Source organism: Zootoca vivipara, chromosome Z2 (genome assembly GCF_965207765.1).
Source record: "Zootoca vivipara chromosome Z2, rZooViv2.hap1.1, whole genome shotgun sequence".
NCBI lineage: Eukaryota > Metazoa > Chordata > Lepidosauria > Squamata > Lacertidae > Zootoca > Zootoca vivipara.
Window position 1 is genome coordinate 32,451,256 of NC_142585.1, and position 22,221 is coordinate 32,473,476.

Genomic DNA, 22,221 nt, shown 5'->3' on the forward strand with positions numbered 1-22,221 from the left:
TGTTATGCAGAAGGTACCAATGCCACTTCATTCATTTCCAAATGTGGCAAGCTAGCTGCCCTTCCTTCCTGGGATTGGGAGACCCCTCTCTCTCCTCCAGGGTTTTTTTTTTTGGTGGGGGGGGGACTGGGCTCCCCTTCTTCCTCAAAAAGCCACCTGCCTTCTGCCTGAAGATGCCAGAAAGACTTGTAAGCGGAAGCAGGAGACCCAATTGTGGAAGGAAGGAGAAGGGGAGGGGGGAAGCTTCCCCTCGGGTCTCTTTTTCCATCGGCGGGCAGAAATGTGCCTGGGCAGGCCTCCCCTTTAAAGAGCGTCTCCGCAGCATCATCCAGAGGAGGAGGAGGAAGGAGGAAGATGCGGCAGAAACGGGGAGGCAGCAGGGCCCCCCATCTCGGCCAGCCTGGAAGACCCACTGCCTTGGACCCACCGAGCCCTGCAGTCCCTGCCCTCTCCAGTCTGGCGTGAACGCAGCGCCTCCCCCCCTTCTGTCCAGGGGGGGCTTAGAACAAAAGAGACACCCCCCTGCACTGCCAGAGCCCAGCATGAGAAGGGTTGTGCAGCTGGTACTTTTTTGCCCCCTCTCCATGGGGCTGCAGGTGAGAGCGAAGGCGGGCGCGGATGTAGAGAGAAACGATGGAAGGGGAAGGGGTGTCTCTCTGGCCTCCGAGCTGAAGCTCAGTGCCGTTTTCGGGTACTGCGTGGGGGCGGGGGCGGGGAATTGATCTCTCAAGATGGAATGAGGCTTCGGAGCAAAAAATAACGATAAAAATGCCGCCCTTCTTGCTGGAGATTGTATACTGAGGCGCCGCGCGCCTTTGCCTCTTGCAATTGACAAGCTTGTCAATGTCAAAGGCAGCTTCTTCCCCACCACTGTCTGGACCGTTTACCGCTTAAGCGCCAAAGGGGTACTTACTTAGGCGTTACCTGATGCAGCAGGTAAAAAAGCAGGAGGAACCTTCTGGGGGCGAAGGAGGACCCCCTCTGGTTGGCCCCACAAGCAGGTGGAGGAGAACTCCTGCACCAGTTCATCTCCTATTCTAGTACACTCCCCTCCTTTTCTGGTTTTTGGGTTTTAGCTTCTACAAGCAGAAGCCCCTGCAAGAAGTGTGTTCACTGTGGAAGCACGTGTATTTATTATTTTTAATGAACCTTGGGGACTGGTTGTGTGTGTGTGGGTGGGGGGGAGATATTGAGGAAAGGCCAGAGACAGTGTGGGATGCCTCTGAGTGCTGGAGAATATTATCTGGCCCATTTGGAGGCAGCCATGCAAATCAGCCAGGCCAGCTGGCAACTGCAAAAGGCCAAGAGTTTGGGTGCATTCTGCACTGCAACATCTCTGGTGCCCAAATGCCAGGCAAATGCTGCAGCAGGGGCACACAAAGTGCCCTTCAAATCAAGCAAGGGTGTGTGTGTGTGTGTGTGTGTGTGTGTGTGTGTGTGTGTGTGTGTGAAGAATGAAAACTGGTTGGAAATGGCAGCGAGACCTCTCTTGAATCCTGCCATTCTCAGGAGAGGGGCAGTAGTGTTCAGATATCCAAAGGAAAAACACTCCCTGCCAGAATGGGTGGAGAGGTGCTGCCAGTCAGTGTTGAAAATATTTTCAGAGGATTTCTACTCAATGGCAGAACAGCTGCTGGGCATGCAGAAGGTCCCAGGTTCGATTCCTAATGGCATCTCCAGGTTGGGCTGGGGAAAGATGCCCTGCCTGAAGTGTGGGGAAGTGTGAATGCCAGTCAGTGTGGACAATACTGAAGCAGATGGACCAAGGGTCTGGCCCTGCAGAAGGCAGCTTCCAGTGTTCCCAACATCCTTTGCAGATGATGGTAAGAAATAGTGCATGGCTGTGGCTAGGCTGCTCTGCTCCCAGCGGGTCTGTGCATGTGTTAGAATAGGCGGCATCTCTTTCCCAAGTGCGAAGGCCAATGGACCTATGGTGGGGACGGACCAGATTTGGAATCATGTGTACAGTTCTGGCCTAGGAGTTGGAAAAGGTTCAGAAAAGGGCAACTGAAAGTGGACATGGAGCAACTCCTAGAGGAAAGGTTGGGACTTTTTATTTTAAGATGCAACATGATAGAAGTTTATAAAATTATGCATAGCATAATTCCTCCCTCTCTCACAACACTAAAACTTGTGGGCATCCAACAAAGCTGGATGTTGGAAGTTCAGGATAGGGAAAAGAAAATCCTTCTTCACCCAGTGCATTTAGCTTGTGGAACTCACTCCCACAGAAAGGAAGGTGACCAACTTAAATTGCTTTAAAAGAGAATTAGACAAATTAATGGAGGAAAGGGCTATCAATGGCTATTATTATTAGGGCTAGTAATGATTCTTCCGAATATTGGTTGCTGGAATCCACAGGAGGGGAAGAGGTGCTCTTATGGTCAAATCCTGCTTGCAGGTTTCCCGGAAGAGGCATCTGGTTGGCCACTGTGAGAACAGCAGGCTGGACTAGATGGGATTTTGGCTGATCTGATCCAGCATGCTTTTAATGTATCCTTTACCTGGGCTGCACTGTCATTGGACGATTTGCTCCATTGAATACAAGGGGATTTACACCTGACTAAACAAATATAGGGTTGTATTGTAAGGGACATTTTTTTCCTGTTTTGCCACTTCTCCCCCAACCCCCCTCACTAAATCGATATAATCTGGGCCAGGGTCCCCAAACTAAGGCCCGGGGGCTGGATGCGGCCCAATCGCCTTCTAAATCCAGCCCGCAGACGGTCTAGGAATCAGCATGTTTTTACATGAGTAGAATGTGTCCTTTTATTTAAAATGCATCTCTGGGTTATTTGTGGGGCATAGGAATTTGTTCATATTTTTTTCCAAAATATAGTCCGGCCCCCCACAAGGTCTGAGGGACAGTGGACTGGCCCCCTGCTGAAAAGGTTTGCTGACCCCTGATCTGGGCCATGTCAATCAAGCGTGTTGGATTTTTTTTAAGCTGATGAAACAGTGACAAGGCAGACGAATTAAGCTTCAATATATTTCGCCTGTTGTGAAAACCTCAATAGTGGCTGCCTTCCTGAGATGCTTTAGGAACTGCATCTGAAGAGGTACAGGTTATTGTTAAGGAAAAGGCCAATATCTTATACTATACTTACTTGGGAGTAACACCCACTAAACGTGGTGGGATTCCTTTCCATTCTTCAATTAGCCAAATGGCAATGTACTTTCTTGCCCACATGAAAAGGTTCGGCAAGGGTGTCCTTTCTCGAGTAAGGAAAGAAATGTTCACAGCCCCAGAGCCAAATCACACTTATTAGTTTGCATCAGCAGAATATTTTGGCAGTTTAATTTCTTTGATGCCTTTTTCAGGAAAGTAATCAAGGAATCTCTGTCATTAAAATACACAAAATTTTAAAATGATACGGACACCAATATCTGTATCATGTTAAAACCAAAGCAGCCCTCCTATTCGTTAAACACATCATGAATAATTGTCAACACAATGCAATTTTTTTTAAAAAAACTATCCCACCAAATGTCTGGGAATAGAGGACTCCCAACCTGCTGCTGAAAAGATTATAATTCATCTTTGCTTTGCAAGACTGAGATGGCCTTTATCAGTGAGAGTGGCATGAGCTTCCATCCAGTAAGCCCCCAAAGAGGCAAAATGTGAATTACATAACTGCAAAGTCCAAAATCCAGAGTGCTGACTCTCCACTGGGGGAGGAACCAGACAGCTCTTTCATCAGAACTTATACATCTAAGCTCAACCTTTGCCTGCCAGATGTTTGTGTGTTGCTGGCTGGTGCTGATGGGGGTTGTAGTCCAAAACATCAGGATGGCTCCAGGTTGGTGAAGGTCAAGGTAGCTTGACAACCTCCAGTCACCACCAGTCCCAAAACTCGCATGAAGAAACCAGCACAGTCAAGTTCCCACCTAAGAGTCACAGAGTAAAATAAAGGTAAGCTGTAAAAATAAATCCAAAATCTGTATTAGGCTAACCAGAAACATAGTGTGCAAGCTTTTCTGATTTCAAAACGTAAATGTGGTTACCTTTCCTAGGGTTGGAGACGTTAAGAGTTGTTGCTATTATTGCTGAAGTTGGAGAGTTTATAAGAAAAACAGCCATTGTGTCCCAAATCTGTCTGGAAACTCAAACCTCTAGTCTCTCAGACCTTTGTTTAATTCAACATTTTGTTTAGAACCACAAGGACTAACTATGCTACAGTCCTCTAACACAAGAACATAGGAAGCTATGGCCCTTCCCCCCTCAATCATGGCAAAATTCTAGTCCTCAAAGTTCTGAAGAAAGGTGAATTGAATAAGGCTGCTGCCTTAAACCGACTCAGACCATTGGTCTATCTAGTTCGGTATCAACTATACTGACTGGCAGCAGTGGATCGCCAGGGTTTCAAGGAGTTTTCCCAAGCATGGCCTAGAGATGCCATTGGAAATTGAACATGGGACCTTCTGCAGGCAAAGCCGGTGCTCTACCACTGACCCTTTTACTTAAGAAATAAGGCTATAGTCCTCATGTTCTAAATAATAAGCCAATTTAAATAAGATGCTGCCCTCTTATCAAGCTGGGCTCATTGTTCTATCTAACTCAGTACTGTCTACACTGACTGGCAGAAGCTCTCCATCATTTCAGGCAGGGAGCCTCTTTCTCATTTGAACCCTGGTCTCTGCCAGGTACTAGCAGCCTGACACTCACCAATATGCCATGCTGACTGGTACGCGCAGGTGCTGATCCAGGCAGACTTTGAAAGAGGAAAAAGCAAAAACGAAACTCTTGGTTTACTCTCGAGCTGTTGTGGTGCCAGCAGGGTTTTTTTCTGGGCTCGGGACACTGTACGTGGGCTGGGACCTTCACCTTGCTGTTGACAGATGTGGATTTTGTGTATATATAGATATATCCTTCCATACCTGTTTTGGCTCTCCTTAAATTTCTTTTGCTCTCTCTTCCCAACCCCACAGAGCCGTCTTCCTGGCATCAAGGTCAAGTACCTATTTTTTGCCTGGCTGGGCATTTTTGTGGGCAGTTGGGTGGTCTACATGCATTACTCGTCCTATTCAGAACTCTGCAGAGGACACGTCTGTCAGATGATCATTGTGAGTATCCCCCATCCACATTTGCAAAAATATTTATTATTACTATGATTACTGTGATTAATATTACATCGGAAGGCAGTGGGGTCTCCTTTGCTGGAGGCTAGGTGACCCTTGGGGGTTCCTTCCAACTCTAGGATTGCATGAATATCAGTTGCTAGGAATTGCAGGTCCTAGGCATTCAGGTCCTACTTCTGGGCTTCCTTTCGGGACAACTGGTCAGCCCCTGTGAGAGCAGGATGGTGGGGTAGATGTGCCATCGGCCTGATGGAGCTGTAACCAGGCTTCTCTTAAGGTCTATTGTGGTAGCATTTCCATTGAAAAAAGTTCCCTGTCAGCTGGGGGTGCTGCATGGACTTGGACCTATAACGGATCTGAAGCCGAATGAGCAGAAGAGAAGCCTGGAACTTTTGGTTGCTGGATAAGGAGCCTCCAGAGGAACTTCGATGGCCAGATGGCTGCTGTTTGCCATCTGCCACTTGCCCAGAGTGGCGCCTTCTAATGAAGAGTTTTCTGAGCTCTGATTTAATGATGGTTCAATGAGGAATGGTCCCCGACTGCTGGGGAAGGAGCAGGAGGGGCTTTTGGCCACAGTGGGGAAATGTGAGATTCTCCATCCTCTAAAAAATGTGGCATCCTCTTTTCTGCCTGGTTCTGGAGGGAAGGAAGTAACATGGGAACCCATTGCTTTGCTGAATAAACTGAGCTGTATAATCATAGAACTGTGGCATTTGAGGGGACACCAGCCCCAGGACATGAAGCTTACTGGTTGACTTTGGACCAGCCACTGTCTCTCAGGCCTACCCCAGGGTTGTTGGGAGGCTAAACAGGGGAAGCAGAGCCACATACACCACCTCACACTCCTTTGAGGAAAGGTGGGATATGATTGCTAACAGTTATTGATTCCTTTGTTTTCTCCCCCTCCTCCTTTCCAGTGTGACCAATATAATAAAGGAATAATTTCTGGGTCGACATGTAAAGACCTTTGCAAGGAGCATACACTGGTGTTCCAGCACTGCCTCTCGTCCTCTCCCACCCAGCAGGTAGGTTGACCTTCCATCGTTGGCTGGAGCTATGGAACGCTTTGAAGTGTGCACAAGTTGTTGGCAGGGTGCAGGGATGAGGTGGGGACATCACAGTGCTGGGCACGCTGCTCGAGTCTTGCCATATGCTGGTGGGAAGGTGGTCATTTAAATTGGTGAATTCGTCCAATCCTCTTTTTAAAACCATACATGTTGCTGGCTGCAAGTGCCTCCTGTGGGAACAAGTTCCAAAGCTTAATTGTGTGTTGCATGAAGGGCTTTTTGTCTGTCCTCGATCCTCCCAACATTCAGCGTCACTGAATGTCCATGAGTCCACGAAGGAAGGAGAAAACCCATTCCTCTTTCTATGCTATGTATAATTTTTGTAAATTTTTTATTTTATTGCCTATCTTTTTCTCAAAATGGAAAAGTCCTTTACTCAGAGGGGCACCGCTCCATCATCTACTTGATCATTTTGATTGCCATTTTCTAAACCTTTTCCTTCTCTACAATATCCTTTTTGCAAAGTCCCTACCAGAGAAGAATGGCAAACCAAGCTGATGGACTATGCTGAGATGGTAAAACTGATTGGAAAACTCAGGAGCCAAGGGGACAAAAACTTTATTTAAAAAAATGGGAAAAATTTGTAAGTTATTTAGGAGACCCACTGTAAGCATATGGAAACAAAGGCAGGATTTTGATTTCACTTGTAGTGTAAAAATTACGATGGATAATATGATTTGATATAAAAAATGGAGTATTGATGAGTATGCAGTAGTAGATATTTAAAATGAGACCCCATGGAGGGGATAGGGCAAAGTCTTGAGATTCAGAGAATCTCTTTATATAGATATACTTTTTATTCTCTGTTTATTTGTATTTTGTATTTGTAAAGCCAATAAAAATGATTTCTAAAAATAATAATATACAATATCCTTTTTGAGGCGAGGCAGCCAGAATGGCACACAATATTCCAAGCACAGTTACAACTTAGATCTGTATAACAGCTTAATGACACTGGCAGTTTATTTCCAATTCCTTCCATGATGATCCCTAGGCATGGTTTGTGTTTTTCATGACCACCAAACTGGCCCAACACCTGGCACCAAGTTCTTGCTCATGGTCCGCCACTTCCAATTCAGACCCCCATGTATGTTGAATTAAGATTTTTTTTGCCCCAGCATGCATCACTTTGCACATTGAGTTGCATCCACCCGATCATTCAGGCCGCCCTTTTAGGAATCTCTATTCTCATATTAACAGGCACATACTTCAGCTGGTCAACATAGCTGTGAATCCTGCGATGCAGGGAGTTGGACTAAGTGACCCTTTGGAGAGGGTGTGTGTCTTCCCTTCCAATGCTACATTCTGTGAACTTTGGGCACCTGTCAAATAAATATGTGTCCTGCAGATCCAGTTGGTCTCTCTAAGGTACATTCCTCTCCTTCGGTGCAGGTATACAGTGGCCTCTGGAAAGAGAAGGAGGTGATAATCAAATGTGGCATTGAAGAGGCCCTCAAGGCCGATGGCAACCCTGACTCAGCCCCCAGGAGAGATGTGGTCCTTTTCAGCAAGCCGACACGAGGGACATCAATGGATGAGTTCAAGGAGATGCTCCTGAATTTCTTAAAAGTGAGTTTGTCACTACACCAGCAGGGTATGGGGGAAGGCTTTCTTGTTTTCAGGGGGTTGTGGATCCAGAACAACAGAGCTGGCTGTTGGAAGTCCTGGAGGGAGGGCAAAGGGGTGGGGCTGTCACAAGCAGGGGTGGGGGTAACGGCGGGAAGCCAGCGAGCTCATAACAGTATTATTTACTGTTTTGGGTATGAGATGATGTAATACCCTGCTACTGCACTTTTGGGGTTGTTAATAATGGTAATAAAGGCTAGAAGCAAACAGGGAAAAAGGAGAGAGAAAATGGAATGAAGTAAAATGAAATGAAAAGCTATCTGTCTTTTGCAGTCCAATCTAGGCGACCAGGTCTCCTTCACCAACTTAGTGAACAAGATAATGGCCATGGCGGATGTCAGTCGAGATGGAAAACTGTCGCTGGCGGAGGCGAAATCCATCTGGGCACTGCTGCAGTTGAACGACTTCTTGCTGACGCTCTCCCTGCATGAGAAGGAGCACACCTCCCAGCTGCTGGGGCACTGCGGGGACCTGTACGTCACGGAGAAGATCCGCCACACCTCCCTCTATACTGTGGAGGTCCCTCGCTTCCTGCAGCCACTGCTGCCCGCGGCCATCCACAGGGTCCTCCACCGGTGGTTCTCCCCAGCCTGGCCACAGAGAGCGAAGATCGCCATTGGCCTCTTGGAGTTTGTGGAGGAGATCTTCCACGGGATGTACGGCAACTTCTACATCTGTGAGGCGGGCTTCAAGAACATGGGCTACAATGACAGGCATGACTTCAAGATGGTGGACCTCCGGAAGGTGGCAACAGAGATGACCATCCGGGGCTTCCTCAAAGGGCGCCACTGCGAGCAGAACGTGGACTGCACCTACGGGAGGGACTGTGTGGCCCCCTGCGACAAGCTCATGAAGCAGTGCAAGAGTGACGTGGTTCAGCCCAACCTGGCCAAGGTGTGTGGGCTTCTGCAGGAGTACTTGCTCCACGGGGCTCCCTCCGATCTGAAGGATGAGCTTCAGAAGCAGCTCAAGACCTGCACAACCCTCAGCGGCTTGGCCAGCCAGATGGAGGTCCACCACTCACTGGTGCTCAGCAGCCTCAAGACACTCTTGTGGAAGAAAATATCAAATACCAAATATTCATAAGTGTGGGACGCTGAAAACCACTGATGTTGCACACAGAGGATCACAGAATAGGAAGAGGGCTAGGGAGCACTCTGCTCTCGCCCCCTGCCCCCCAAAGTATGCAAGCAGGAAGATTTAGCACCAGGGGGGAAAGGACAAGTGGAATAACCAATGGGTCCTCCTCCCTTTCGGATGGACAGACTGTCAGTGAAGCAAGGGAAATTGTTTTGGATGAACAGCTTCTGATGTAAATAAATAGTGCTCTCTCTATCCCTTTGGCCTTGTCCGTAGGTTTATATGCCCTACCCCTCCTTCAAGAAACTCAAGGTAGTGAGTGTATTTTATCCCAACAATCACCCTACAAGGTAGGATAGGCTAAGAAGCAAGCGACTGCCCCAAGGTCAGCCAGTGACCTTCATGGCTGAGTAGGGGATTTGAATCCTGGTCTCCTTATGCAGAGTCACACCCTTGGGTTCATTCTAGCTTAGTGTTGTCCAGAAGGGCTGGAAGCAGCTCCCTAGCAATTCAGACAGGGCACATTCCCAGCCTCACCTGCATATGCTCCAAGGGATTGACCCTGGGGGCACTGATCTACCACCCAGCTGCAGCTTCCGAGCAACTTGCTGGCAATGCCAGGGTTTGAATCTGGGTCTTCACAAGCTCCAAGAGAGCCACAAACCTCATGGCCTCTGGACAGGGTGCAGAGATCTTTTGCAAAATGCTGTTTTAGCATGCTTTACTCCTAGAAACTAGAATTTGCTAGTTTGGGGAATTCCCCAATCTTACCAGTCTTGTCACTTCTTACAACATCAACACATTTTTTTCTTTCCCCCCCTTTTGCCTGGGGGTTGGGGAGCTTCGACAATCAGAGCCATGCCACACATGGCACATAAACACCATAAATCCATATGTGACTGTCACAGGAGGCGCGTTGCGGCTACTCTAGAGTAACAACTCTCCAGAACGTTGCCTTTTCATGCTTTTATTGTGTGCAAACTATTTACAGTGCTGGAGCTGTATAAGATACATATTCTCAGTCTGGGTCAGAACCCTGGAATGGCGATTCCCGCGTTCTTTTCCAACAAAGAAGTCTGGGAATCGCAAATCTCCTCCCCCGTTTCTTTTTGCGCAATTCCGGAACTGGAGGGAAAGGTTTTCTTGCCGTGTTTTCCTTCCTACCCCTTTCCCTCTCCCTTCCTTCCTCTCCCAAGCGGAGCAGGGGCTCTGCGACCCTGCCAGAGCCATGCCCTCTACTTCCTGCTTCCCCGCTGGACTCTTCCCCCTCTCCGCTCCCGCTGGTACTCGGGGAAGAACTGGTTCTCAAGATGGGAGGGGGTTGTCTGTAGTCCCTGTCCCTCACAGTGACCAAGACTGTTTGCTGTTGCTAACCACTTTGAATGACTCACTGGAGCAAGTTCAAGAAGGGTCAAATCTGTGGGAAGTTTTCCTGTCCTTATGTGTTATCTGATACACATCAGTAGACAAAAAAATTCCTTCAGTAGCACCTTAAAGACCAACTAAGTTTTTATTTTGGTATGAGCTTTCGTTTGCATGCACACTTCTTCAAGTACAGTGAAATAGAAGCCCCCAGGCACTTATGTAGAGAAGGGGTGGGGATGGTGAGGGGAGGGGAGGGGGGATCACTCAGAAGGGTGGTGGAAGTGGGTGATTGACTGACTGATAGCTGTTGATGACCGAAAACGACTGCAAATGGTTTTGCATGAAAAAGCAAGGGTTGAGATGGCTGAAGATCGCTTATCATGTATAATGAGATAAGAATCCGATATCTCTGTTCAAACCAGGTCCCTCCATCGGATTCTTATCTCATTATACATGATAAGCGATCTTCAGCCATCTCAACCCTTGCTTTTTCATGCAAAACCATTTGCAGTCGTTTTCGGTCATCAACAGCTATCAGTCAGTCAATCACCCACTTCCACCACCCTTCTGAGTGACCCCCCCTCCCCTCCCCTTCTCTACATAAGTGCCTGGGGACTTCTATTTCACTGTATCTGAAGAAGTGTGCATGCACACGAAAGCTCATACCAAAATAAAAACTTAGTTGGTCTTTAAGGTGCTACTGAAGGAATTTTTTTATTTTACTTCGACCCAGACCAACACGGCTACCTACCTGACATCAGTAGACAGATATTTTCAAGACACTGTCACTCAGTGAAGTAATAGGCTCTCCAGTTGAGAGTTTGGCTTTTCATACATTGGTCACATAGCATTGATGCACACACTCCAGTGAGTTGCACTTGCTGAATGCAGTGATGTGTTGAGGACTTGCTTCAGTATTTTTTAGAGTGGTGGACTGCAAGTGAAAAAAGTATATGTCTTTTGCACATAGTTGAAAAAAAAACCACTTCGTTTGGATACTGGTCTGTGCATCATGGCATCCTGAAAAATTAAGCAAGTGCATTACACAATTTGAAAAGAAAGCTTTGGGCACTTTCTGAAAAATTCGTGCTTGAACACCTTTATGAGCTTCAAAACATGGTTGCAACATTATCTGGCCAGGGCATGTGGAAAAGTCCATGCCCTGGACTAGCAATAGCTTCAGCAGTCTTATCGCTACAGTCTTCCATGCACAGAAAACGCTCGACAACTCCCCACTGCTCCTTGATCTTCACCACAAAATGAAACAAAAACACATGCCTCTCCTTGTGACAGCAATCAGGTATACCATCAATTATAATGTTATAATAGTAGTAGGAATCTCCAAATCCTTTTGCAAAATGCTCACCACCTTTTCCACATATGCTGCAATCAACTCATTTTGAAATCTATTTGATATACAGCTGAAAACAATAATTGTATTCTTCGTTCCTGACTGACTGCTCTCTGCAAGAAGATGCATATCTTGAAGAATACAGGTGAAAATCTCGCCTGTATCGCTTTCATCGACACACCCAAAATTACCAGAATCAGGTCTCTCAAACGGCTCCGGTTGTTCAGTAGAACAACTCCCTTGTTGTGGATCCTTGTTGGGTGCAGTCGTTGAAGTTGTCGTGGTCACACTGGTCTTGCCCATAAGCATGAATGAATCCACTGTGAGAGCGACTGATATGCTCTCTCAGCATCTGCTTTCTGCTTCTTTTTCCTCCTTTGCAGTTTGCACCATGGATGTACCTGTTTTATTGTTCCAACCGAGCTAAATTTTAAACAGAGAAAAAAATGGAAGTTCAGAAACCTTGTACATTCTACACCGATTTAACAAGTATTGTGCACTTCTCAACCATGTTTGCAAAACTAATTCTACACATCTCATTCTTACCCAAGACGAACCAGACACATGGCTCCGACAAACATGAGATGTGACATTGCAGCACTGTTGGCTAATCTGATCTGATGCTACACGTTGGTACTGTGAGCAGTAATGCAGGTGCAGATTTTACTGTCAAAGCCTTGAAGTGCACACAGGCAGGCGTGGTGTTTTGCCCATAGCTGTTTTGCCCAGTAAATCCCCGGTTGTCTGGGAGGCATATGGCATTCTTGGCATGACATCATAAGTCTGGCAGGCCCCTAGTGATGCCCCTGGCCAACTTAGCCCTCCAAGGCCTGGGGCAAGTGTACCTGGCTGCCTCCACTCTGCATGTATCTGGGTCACTACACACACACACACACACACACACACACACACACACACACACACATATGTGTGTGTGTATATATATATATATATATATATATATATATACACACATACCCTAAAACAAACCCTGGTATTTTTTTGAGCTTACAAGTGCAAACTCTACAAAGCTGCTGCATGGCAGCAAAATTCTTCAATCTGTGTCTGGAGAACCTGTTGCCAAGCTTATTTCATGCATTAAAATATCTGCTGCAGAAATCCAGCAGCAACTCTCCTTTGAACAGAAGAAAATAGGGTATTAAACAAACTAATCCATAGACCCTGAAATTATATGCTGAAATTGAAGGCCGCTGAAGGCTTGTGCTGCATTAAGCACAAGAAATCTGCACCCTCATTCCAAATAATATGTGGGGTTATTTATTTGACCTGGAGCAAGCCAGATATTCCTGCTTTAGTTTGTAGTTATACAGAATGAAGCTCAAATATCCCTGGAGGATGGACTTTTAACATCTCTGGTGCCTGGGTGAAAGCAAGCCAAATCTGCAGCCTGACATTATAAAAGGTCCTTGTTGTCTGCTCATCTGATCTACTGGAACACAGTTTATAAAAACACTATTTTCTCCTCACTAACCCATAAACTTCCCAGGTTAAACCCAGCAACATGCATTTTACAAGCGTGAAGAGAGGTGAGCTTGCAACTTTGTCAGGCTGTGAAAGTTGCTCTACCGGGTGGGGAAATTGTGGGAGGCACTGCCTGGAGCTCAGTGGTGGAGCATCTCCTTTGTGTGCAAATATCTGTCTCAGGTTCAATCCCTGACCACTCCAGGAAAGGCTGGGAAAGACTCCCTGCCTGAAATTCTGGACAGCCACTGCCAATCACAGCAGACATTACTGAGCTAGGTAGACTGCAAAGGGCTGGCTCAGTAGTAGAATGCAGTTTATTGTGTTCCTATTTAATTCAGCCCCTTATTCAGAACCATGAAGACTAGAATCTTGCTAAGACCCCTCAGTTTTGGACAGACAAAACATGATTTTTGCAGGAACCTTAACATCACATTTGAGGAAGTTGGGGACACTTGTCAGGCTACCAATCATTCTGAATGCTCACGGCTTGCAGAACACTGAGCGTAGGCATAGTCTGTTCCTTTCTGCCACCTACTGACACAACTCTGGCACATCAGCCACAGCTGCAACGCCTGTAGGGGAATGGGTGTCTCTGGGGATTCTCTGTCTCACTGCAGCTCAGGGAGCATGAGCTTATTAGCCTGGAACGCTGATCTATGCTGTTATTTCCCATCCTGCAAAGAGAAACAAGGAAAGGCATTTTAATCAGGTCACCTCTGGCAAGGAAGGTTCACCTTTGAGCAACCAGCGAGAGTATCTTTGGAACATATAATTATTAAGGCGTGTTATTTTTATATTGAGTCTGGATAGGCAGAAGGTTGAATAAAAAAATATTTGTGATTGTATCTGTGCGGCTGGTTTTTGATGCACAATCAGCTCTGCTCAGCTTACCACTTATGCATCTTACGGTACATCTGAATGAACTTTAGGCATGAGAAAAGGTGTGGGGGTAGCACAACTTTATCCTGATGAAGAGCGCCGAGGTGTGGATCAAAATGGGGACCCATGAGAGCTGCAAGAGCCCAATTTTAATTATAAGGAGTGAATCTATGTATGCATGACAGGGGAGTAGGACAACACAACTCTCTCAAACAAAAGTTTATATGTAGGATAGGAATTCAATGGATCCCTACCCAGACAATAAAAAACACTGCTCAGAGAGGCCACTTGTTGTTGTTTTTGACTGTGCTGACATTAATCTCCTTATTTATCCCTTCCTGAAGAAACTGAGGAAAACCATGAATGTTGCGAGGGAGAGGCTGCACCCCAAATTGTGAACCGGTAAGGCTTCCAGGACATGCTGCAAATACGATTGGTTGATGCCATGCTGGAATCCAGCAAAGCATCAATGGCCATCCCTGAAAAGCCTAGCAGGATGAGCCGAGCGTGGAATAATAATAATAATAATAATAATAATAATAATAATAATAATAATAATAATTTATTATTTATACCCCGCCCATCTGGCCGGGTTCCCCCAGCCACTCTGGGCGGCTTCCAACAAAACAGAAATTCTAAAATACAGAAATCCATCAAACATTAAAATACAGAAATCCATCACACATTAAAAGCTTCCCTAAACAGGGCTGCCTTGAGATGCCTTCTAAAGGTCTGGTAATTGTTGTTCTCTTTGACCTCTAGTGGGAGGGCATTCCACAGGGTGGGTGCCACTACCGAGAAGGCCCTCTGCCTGGTTCCCTGTAACTTGGCTTCTCGTAGTGAGGGAACCGCCAGAAGGCCCTCGGAGCTGGACCTCAGTGTCCGGGCAGAACGATGGGGGTGGAGACGCTCCTTCAGGTATACCGGACCGAGGCCATTTAGGGCTTTAAAGGTCAACACCAACACTTTGAATTGTGCTCGGAAACATACTGGGAGCCAATGTAGGTCTTTCAGGACTGGTGTTATGTAGTCTCGGCGGCTGCTCCCAGTCACCAGTCTAGCTGCCGCATTCTGGATTAGTTGTAGTTTCCGGGTCACCTTCAAAGGTAGCCCCACGTAGAGCGTATTGCAGTAGTCCAAGCGAGAGATAACTAGAGCATGCACCACTCTGGAGAGACAGTCAGTGGGCAGGTAGGGACTCAGCCTGCGTACCAGATGGAGCTGATAAACAGCTGCCTTGGACACAGAGTTGACCTGTGCCTCCATGGACAGCTGTGAGTCTAAGATGACTCCCAGGCTGCGCACCTGGTCTTTCAGGGGCACAGTTACCCCATTCAGGACCAGGGAGTCCTCCACACCTGCCCGCCTCCTGTCCCTCACAAACAGTACTTCTGTCTTGTCAGGATTCAATCTCAATCTGTTAGCCGCCATCCATCCTCCAACCGCCTCCAAGCACTCACACAGGACCTTCACCGCCTTCACTGGTTCTGATTTAAAAGAGAGGTAGAGCTGGGTATCATCAGCATACTGATGGACACCCAGCCCAAACCCCCTGATGATCTCTCCCAGCGGCTGCATATAGATGTTAAAAAGCATGGGGGAGAGGACAGAACCCTGAGGCACCCCACAAGTGAGAGCCCAGGGGTCTGAACACTCATCCTCCCCCACCACGTTCTGAACACGGCCCAGGAGGAAGGAGCGGAACCACTGCATGATAGTGCCCCCAGCTCCCAAGCCCTCTAGACGGTCCAGAAGGATGTTATGGTCGATGGTGTCAAAAGCCGCTGAGAGATCCAGCAGAACAAGGAAACAGCTCTTACCTTTGTCCCTAGCCCAAGTCAGTCCTCTGGGAATATGCAGGTAACCTTGGAAGGGACAGCACATGGAAGAATCCCAACCAAGCCTATGAAGAGGCGAGTAGTGGTGATTGGGGATTCCATACTGAGGGGTACAGAAGCAGTAATCTGTGGGCCTGACAAGATGTCTCGAGAGGTGTGCTGTCTACCTGGGGCCAAGATCGAAGATGTAACAGAACGGCTGCAAGGAATCATAAAACCCACCGACAAATACCCCTTCCTTTTGGTGCATGTGGGAACCAATGACACTGCAAGCCATAGCTTACAGAAGATCAAAAATGATTATGAGGCTCTGGGCAGGAAGTTGAAGCAATTAGATGCACAAATTGTCATCTCTTCTGTCCTCCCAGTTGAACGACATGGCCCAGGGAGAGAGGGAAAAATAGGGGAAGTGAACAACTGGCTTCGCAAATGGTGCAAACAGGAACGGTTTGGATTCCTAGATCACGGTCTGCAGTTTCTTGAAGATGGACTTCTGGCAAGTGATGGACTGCACCTCACAAAAGTTGGGAGGAATGTTTTTGCCACGAAACTCAAAAACCTCATCAGGAGGGCTTTAAACTGACTTATGTGGGGGAGGGAGACAGTGGTCCTGAAGGTAGGAGTCTATCAAATGCTGAAGATGATCATCCGAATGTCAAGGACCAAATGGAGCAAGCAGCATGCAGACCTAGTGGTGGGACGAAAATATCCTTAAATAAGAGACATGGGGGAATGATCAACGGTCTTCAATGTCTGTATACTAATGCACAGAGCATGGGAAATAAACAAGATGAACTTGAGCTCTTGGTACAGCAAACTAAATATGACATAATAGGCATCACTGAAACCTGGTGGGATGAGTCTCATGACTGGAATGTAGTAATAGAGGGATACAATCTATTTAAGAGAAATAGACCAAACAGGAAAGGAGGAGGAGTAGCTTTATATGTTAGGGATATGTATACCTGTGAAGAGATCCAGGATTTAAAACTTCAAAGCCAAATTGAGAGTATCTGGGTCAAAATTAAGGGAGAGAAAAACAACAGTGATCTCATTGTGGGAGTTTACTATAGATCCCCAAGCCAAACTGAGGACACAGATGATGCCTTCCTGGAACAGATGGCCAAGCATTCCAAAGGAAGTGAGATAGTAGTAATGGGGGATTTCAACTATCCTGATATTTGTTGGATGTCAAACTCAGCCAAGAGCATAAGGTCGAACAGATTCCTCACTGGCCTTGCAGACAACTTCATTGTCCAGAAAGTGGGAGAAGCAACAAGAGGATCAGCCATTTTAGATCTGGTCCTAACCAATAGTGATGACTTGGTTAGTGGGGTAGAAGTGGCAGGATCATTAGGTGGGAGTGACCATGCTCTTCTGGAGTTTATTATCCAGCGGAAAGGAGCAACCAAGCATACTAAGGTCCAAATTCTAGACTTTAAGAAAGCCGACTTCAGAAAACTTAGGGAAACGCTGGGTGAAATCCCATGGACAGTAATACTAAAAGGGAAGGGAGTTCACGATGGTTGGGAGTTTGTTAAAAGGGAGATATTAAAAGCACAACTTCAGGCAATACCAATGAGACGGAAACATGGAAGGTGCCTAAAGAAGCCAGGCTGGCTATCTAAAGAACTTTTGACTGAGTTAAGATTTAAAAGGGATATGTACAAAAAATGGAAAAGGGGGGAAATCTCCAGAGAGGAATTCAAACATATAGCCAGCACGTGTAGAGACAAAGTCAGAAAAGCTAAAGCACAGAATGAACTCAGGCTCGCCAGAGAGGTTAAAAGCAACAAAAAGGGCTTTTATGGGTATGTCCGTAGCAAAAGGAAAAACAAGGAAACAGTGGGGTCACTCAGAGGAGAAGATGGTGAAATGCAAACAGGGGACAGAGAAAGGGCAGAACTCCTCAATGCCTTCTTTGCCTCAGTCTTCTCCAAGAAAGAAAAAAACGCCCGACCTGAAGAATATGGAGCAGATGATTCAGCAGGGGAAACACAGCCCAGAATAAGTAAGGAGGTAGTACAAGAATACTTGGCTAGTTTAGATGTATTCAAGTCTCCAGGGCCAGATGAACTACATCCAAGAGTATTAAAAGAACTGGCAGAGGTGATTTCAGAACCACTGGCAATAATCTTTGAAAATTCCTGGAGAACAGGCGAAGTTCCAGCAGACTGGAGGAGGGCAAATGTTGTCCCTATTTTCAAAAAGGGGAAAAGAGAGGACCCAAACAATTACCGCCCAGTCAGCCTGACATCAATACCAGGAAAGATTCTAGAGCAGATCATTAAGCAAACGGTCTGTGAGCACCTAGAAAGAAACTCTGTGATCACTAAAAGTCAGCATGGGTTCCTGAAAAATAAGTCATGTCAGACTAATCTGATCTCATTTTTTGACAGAATTACAAGCCTGGTAGATGAAGGGAACGCTGTGGATGTAGCCTATCTTGATTTCAGCAAGGCCTTTGACAAAGTGCCCCATGGTATTCTTGTAAAGAAGCTGGTAAAATGTGGGCTAGACAATGCTACCATTCAGTGGATTTGTAGCTGGCTTACTGACCGAACCCAAAGGGTGCTCATCAATGGCTCCTCCTCATCCTGGAGAGTAGTGACTAGTGGGGTGCCACAGGGTTCTGTCTTGGGCCCAGTCTTGTTCAACATCTTTATCAATGACTTGGATGATGGGCTTGAGGGAATCCTGAGCAAGTTTGCAGATGACACCAAATTGGGAGGGGTGGCTAACACCCCAGAGGACAGGATCACACTTCAGAATGACCTTAACAGATTTGACAACTGGGCCAAAGCAAACAAGATGAATTTTAACAAGGAGAAATGTAAAGTACTACACTTGGGCAGACAAAATGAAAGGCACAAATACAGGATGGGAGACACCTGGCTTGAGAGCAGTACATGTGAAAAGGATCTAGGAGTTTTGGTTGACCACAAACTTGACATGAGTCAGCAGTGTGATGCAGCAGCTAAAAAAGCCAATGCAATTCTGGGCTGCATCAATAGGAGTATAGCATCTAGATCAAGGGAAGTAATAGTACCACTGTATTCTGCTCTGGTCAGACCTCACCTGGAGTATTGTGTCCAGTTCTGGGCACCACAGTTCAAGAAGGATACTGATAAGCTGGAACGTGTCCAGAAGAGGGCAACCAAAATGGTCAAAGGCCTGGAAACGATGCCTTATGAGGAACGGCTTAGGGAGCTGGGTATGTTTAGCCTGGAGAAGAGAAGGTTAAGGGGTGATATGATAACCATGTTCAAATATATAAAAGGATGTCATATAGAGGAGGGAGAACGGTTGTTTTCTGCTGCTCCAGAGAAGCGGACACGGAGCAACGGATTCAAACTACAAGAAAGAAAATTCCACCTAAACATTAGGAAGAACTTCCTGACAGTAAGAGCTGTTCGGCAGTGGAATTTGCTGCCAAGGAGTGTGGTGGAGTCTCCTTCTTTGGAGGTCTTTAAGCAGAGGCTTGACAGCCATCTGTCAGGAATGCTTTGATGGTGTTTCCTGCTTGGCAGGGGGTTGGACTGGATGGCCCTTGTGGTCTCTTCCAACTCTATGATTCTATGATTCTATGATTCTATGATTCTATGATTCTAGCCCGCCGGAGATCATCAACCAGTGCGACCGAGGCAGTTTCAGTCCCATGATGAGGCCTGAATCCTGACTGGAAGGGATCCAAATGGTCCGCTTCTTCCAGGCGTGCCTGGAGTTGTTCAGCAACCACTCGCTCAATCACCTTGCCCAAGAATGGAAGATTTGAGACTGGGCGATAGTTGGCCATATTGGCCGGATCTAAAGATTTTTTTTTAAGAAGCGGTTTAATAACCGCCTCTTTCAGCGGGTCATGGAGAGAAGCATTTACCAACCCGCGAAGCCCATCGCCCAGCCCTTCCCGGCTAGCTTTTATAAGCCAGGATGGGCAAGGATCAAGGAGACAGGTGGTTGGTTTCACTCGTCCAAGCAGCCTGTCCACATCCTCGGAGGTAACAGATTGAAATTGATCCCACAAAACTTGACTAGACAGGACTCTAGCACTCCCCCGCCCCGGTGGAAGACTGTTCTCTCCCCAACCCCCCGTTTTACAAATTTTATTTATACTTTTTAAGTTTATATATTTCACTAGTTATATACATTTCACTAATTTTACAATCGTTTTAACATTTAAAAACTTGACTTCCTTCCCCCTCTTTCTGCAGTTCCTTAAATTTATTTTTAATACCCTCTGCATATCCAAATTAACTTAATTTGCTCATTTATTCATCTACTTTAAATATATACAGTCATACTTCAGGTTATAGGCGCTTCAGGTTGTGTGTTTTCGGGTTGCGCACTGTGCTGAACCCAGAAGTACCAGAACAGGTTACTTCCGGGTTTCGGTGCTCGTACATGCGCAGAAGCGCTAAATCATGCTTTGTGCATGCACAGAAGCGTTGGATTGCGACCTGCGCATGCACAGACGCAGCACTGCGGGTTGTGAATGCTGCGGGTTGCGAACATGCCTCCTGCACGGATCACGTTCATGACCAGAGCGTCCACTGTACTCTTATAAAACTTCAGGTTATTACAATAACCCTGCCAATGAGCTTATCTGTTTACAATTTATCTGTAAATATTCAATTTCCATTCTTTTATTAAAAGTTTGTTTCTTGATTTCTTATTCTTCTGGTAAGTTTTGCCATTTCTTGCAGGAATTGTTCATTTCAAAGCCCCTCACTTCCCTACTAGGAGGCATTAGCTCAATATTATTTTAAACCCCCGATTCCCAGTAGTCAGTTTGCTAGCTTCAACAGAACTTATGCAAGGCTTTCAAGGATCAGCACCATAGCTGTCAAGTTCTCCCTTTTTTTAAGGGAAATTCCCTTATGCTGAATAAGCAAGGGAAAACTTGACAGCTATTCAGCATACATGTGCTTAAGGACATGTAGTGTTCCCTTTCCATTTCTGCTTTGCTATTTAGTGCGGGTTTCAGTGGCAAAATTGCCAAGCTCACTTTTCCACAGGTTTTTTGAAAATAGGTATTTCTGTTACTCTTTAGATCAAGGTGTGAATTTATTGTGAGATGTTGCCTCACAAACTGTATATTAAGCCGTCTGAAATAGCCTTTATATACATTCTGTCACTTCTACAGTATTTCATATAACAAACCAAGCTTTTTATCCTTTAGTGTGAAAGCTTAATTGTTGGCATAAGGTTAAAGGTAAACACATATTCATAACAAGCACATGTCCTAACTCCAGCAAAATATCCTAAACCTCTTGTCAGTGTGTGTATGAAAGACATGAGTGCTTGGACATGCAGCTGGGTTCAGACACATACTGTATAACAGGTAAAAAGGCAAAGGACCTCTGGATGGTTAAGTCCAGTCAAAGGCGACTCTGGGGTTGTGGTGCTCATTTCACTTCCAGGCTGAGGGAGCCGGTGTTTGTCCACAGACAGCTTTCCGGGTCATGTGGCCAGTATGACCAAACCCCTTCTGGCGCAACAGGACACCGTGATGGAAAGCAGAGCGCATGAAATACTGTAGCAATACCTAAATGACTCCTACTTGGAAGACAGAGCAAGTCTGTTGGAGAAGATTCAAATTATATTTAGGGAATTATTTTTGAGAATTGAAAGTCTGAACATCTAGGGAAACACAGAAGTTAAGGCATTAGGGAGAAAAGAGGAGATTATAAAGCAGGAAAATTGAGATACAAATAAAAGGATGAGATTAAGATGAATTAAGAAAGGTACGGGATGATGAAAATTAAAAGTAATGAAATAGAAACTGTTACGGATGAATTTAAAATGAAAATCAGATAGAGGGGAGCTGGGGAAGCAAAAGGGGCAATGATTTAAAAAGATGATACAAGATGATGTATGTGTTTATTGTTTGTATTGTTGTGTTTTTTTTTTGATGTTTTCGACGTTTTGTTGTGCTAATTTGTTATGTTTTCATGTTATGCAAAATTTTAATAAAAAATATTATATAAAAAAAAGGAAGACAGAGCAAGTCTGTTTTCTGCTGCTCCAGAGGGAAGGACCTGGACCAACTGATCCAAATTGCAATAATGGAGATTCTGACCTTAGGAGTAACTTTCTGGTGCTAAGAGCCCTTTGACGCTGGAGTAGATAAACAGAAGACAGAATCTGAAAACAGAAAGAGGAGGGCAGGCTTCTGGTCAGCGAGTATAAAATGAGAGAAGGAACTCCAGGTAATACACGGTGTTGGAAACAGGACTGGCACATCTCCCCTGCTTGTTTATTTCAAAAAAATTCCTTCAGTAGCACCTTAAAGACCAACTAAGTTTTTATTTTGGTATGAGCTTTCGTGTGCATGCACACTTCTTCAGATACAGTGAAATGGGAGTCCCCAGGCACTTATGTAGAGAAGGGGTGGGGAGGGGTGGGGATGGGGAGGGGGGATCACTCAGAAGGGTGGTGGAAATGGGTGATT

At 45.9% G+C, this 22,221-nt stretch overlaps 1 protein-coding gene and 1 non-coding gene across 3 annotated transcripts; one reads left to right on the forward strand and one right to left on the reverse strand.

Moving 5' to 3' along the window:
- Nucleotides 1-261: 261 nt before the first annotated feature.
- Nucleotides 262-9,107, forward strand: DIPK1B (divergent protein kinase domain 1B). Of its 2 annotated transcripts, none has more exons than XM_035112913.3 (5): nucleotides 262-596; nucleotides 4,930-5,064; nucleotides 5,997-6,104; nucleotides 7,539-7,715; nucleotides 8,046-9,107. In XM_035112913.3, the coding sequence occupies exons 1-5, from the start codon at nucleotides 543-545 to the stop codon at nucleotides 8,856-8,858; spliced, it is 1,287 nt and encodes a 428-aa protein (XP_034968804.1). In that variant the 5' UTR covers nucleotides 262-542; the 3' UTR covers nucleotides 8,859-9,107. The 2 variants fall into 2 exon arrangements, with proteins under 2 accessions (XP_034968804.1, XP_088520854.1); XM_088664728.1 differs by lacking the exon at nucleotides 262-596 and adding an exon at nucleotides 3,737-3,913.
- Nucleotides 9,108-13,504: 4,397 nt separating this feature from the next.
- On the reverse strand, nucleotides 13,505-13,638 carry LOC118084602 (small nucleolar RNA SNORA17). Its single transcript, XR_004692524.1, has one exon. It is a non-coding gene; the product is annotated as a small nucleolar RNA SNORA17 (small nucleolar RNA).
- Nucleotides 13,639-22,221: the final 8,583 nt, after the last annotated feature.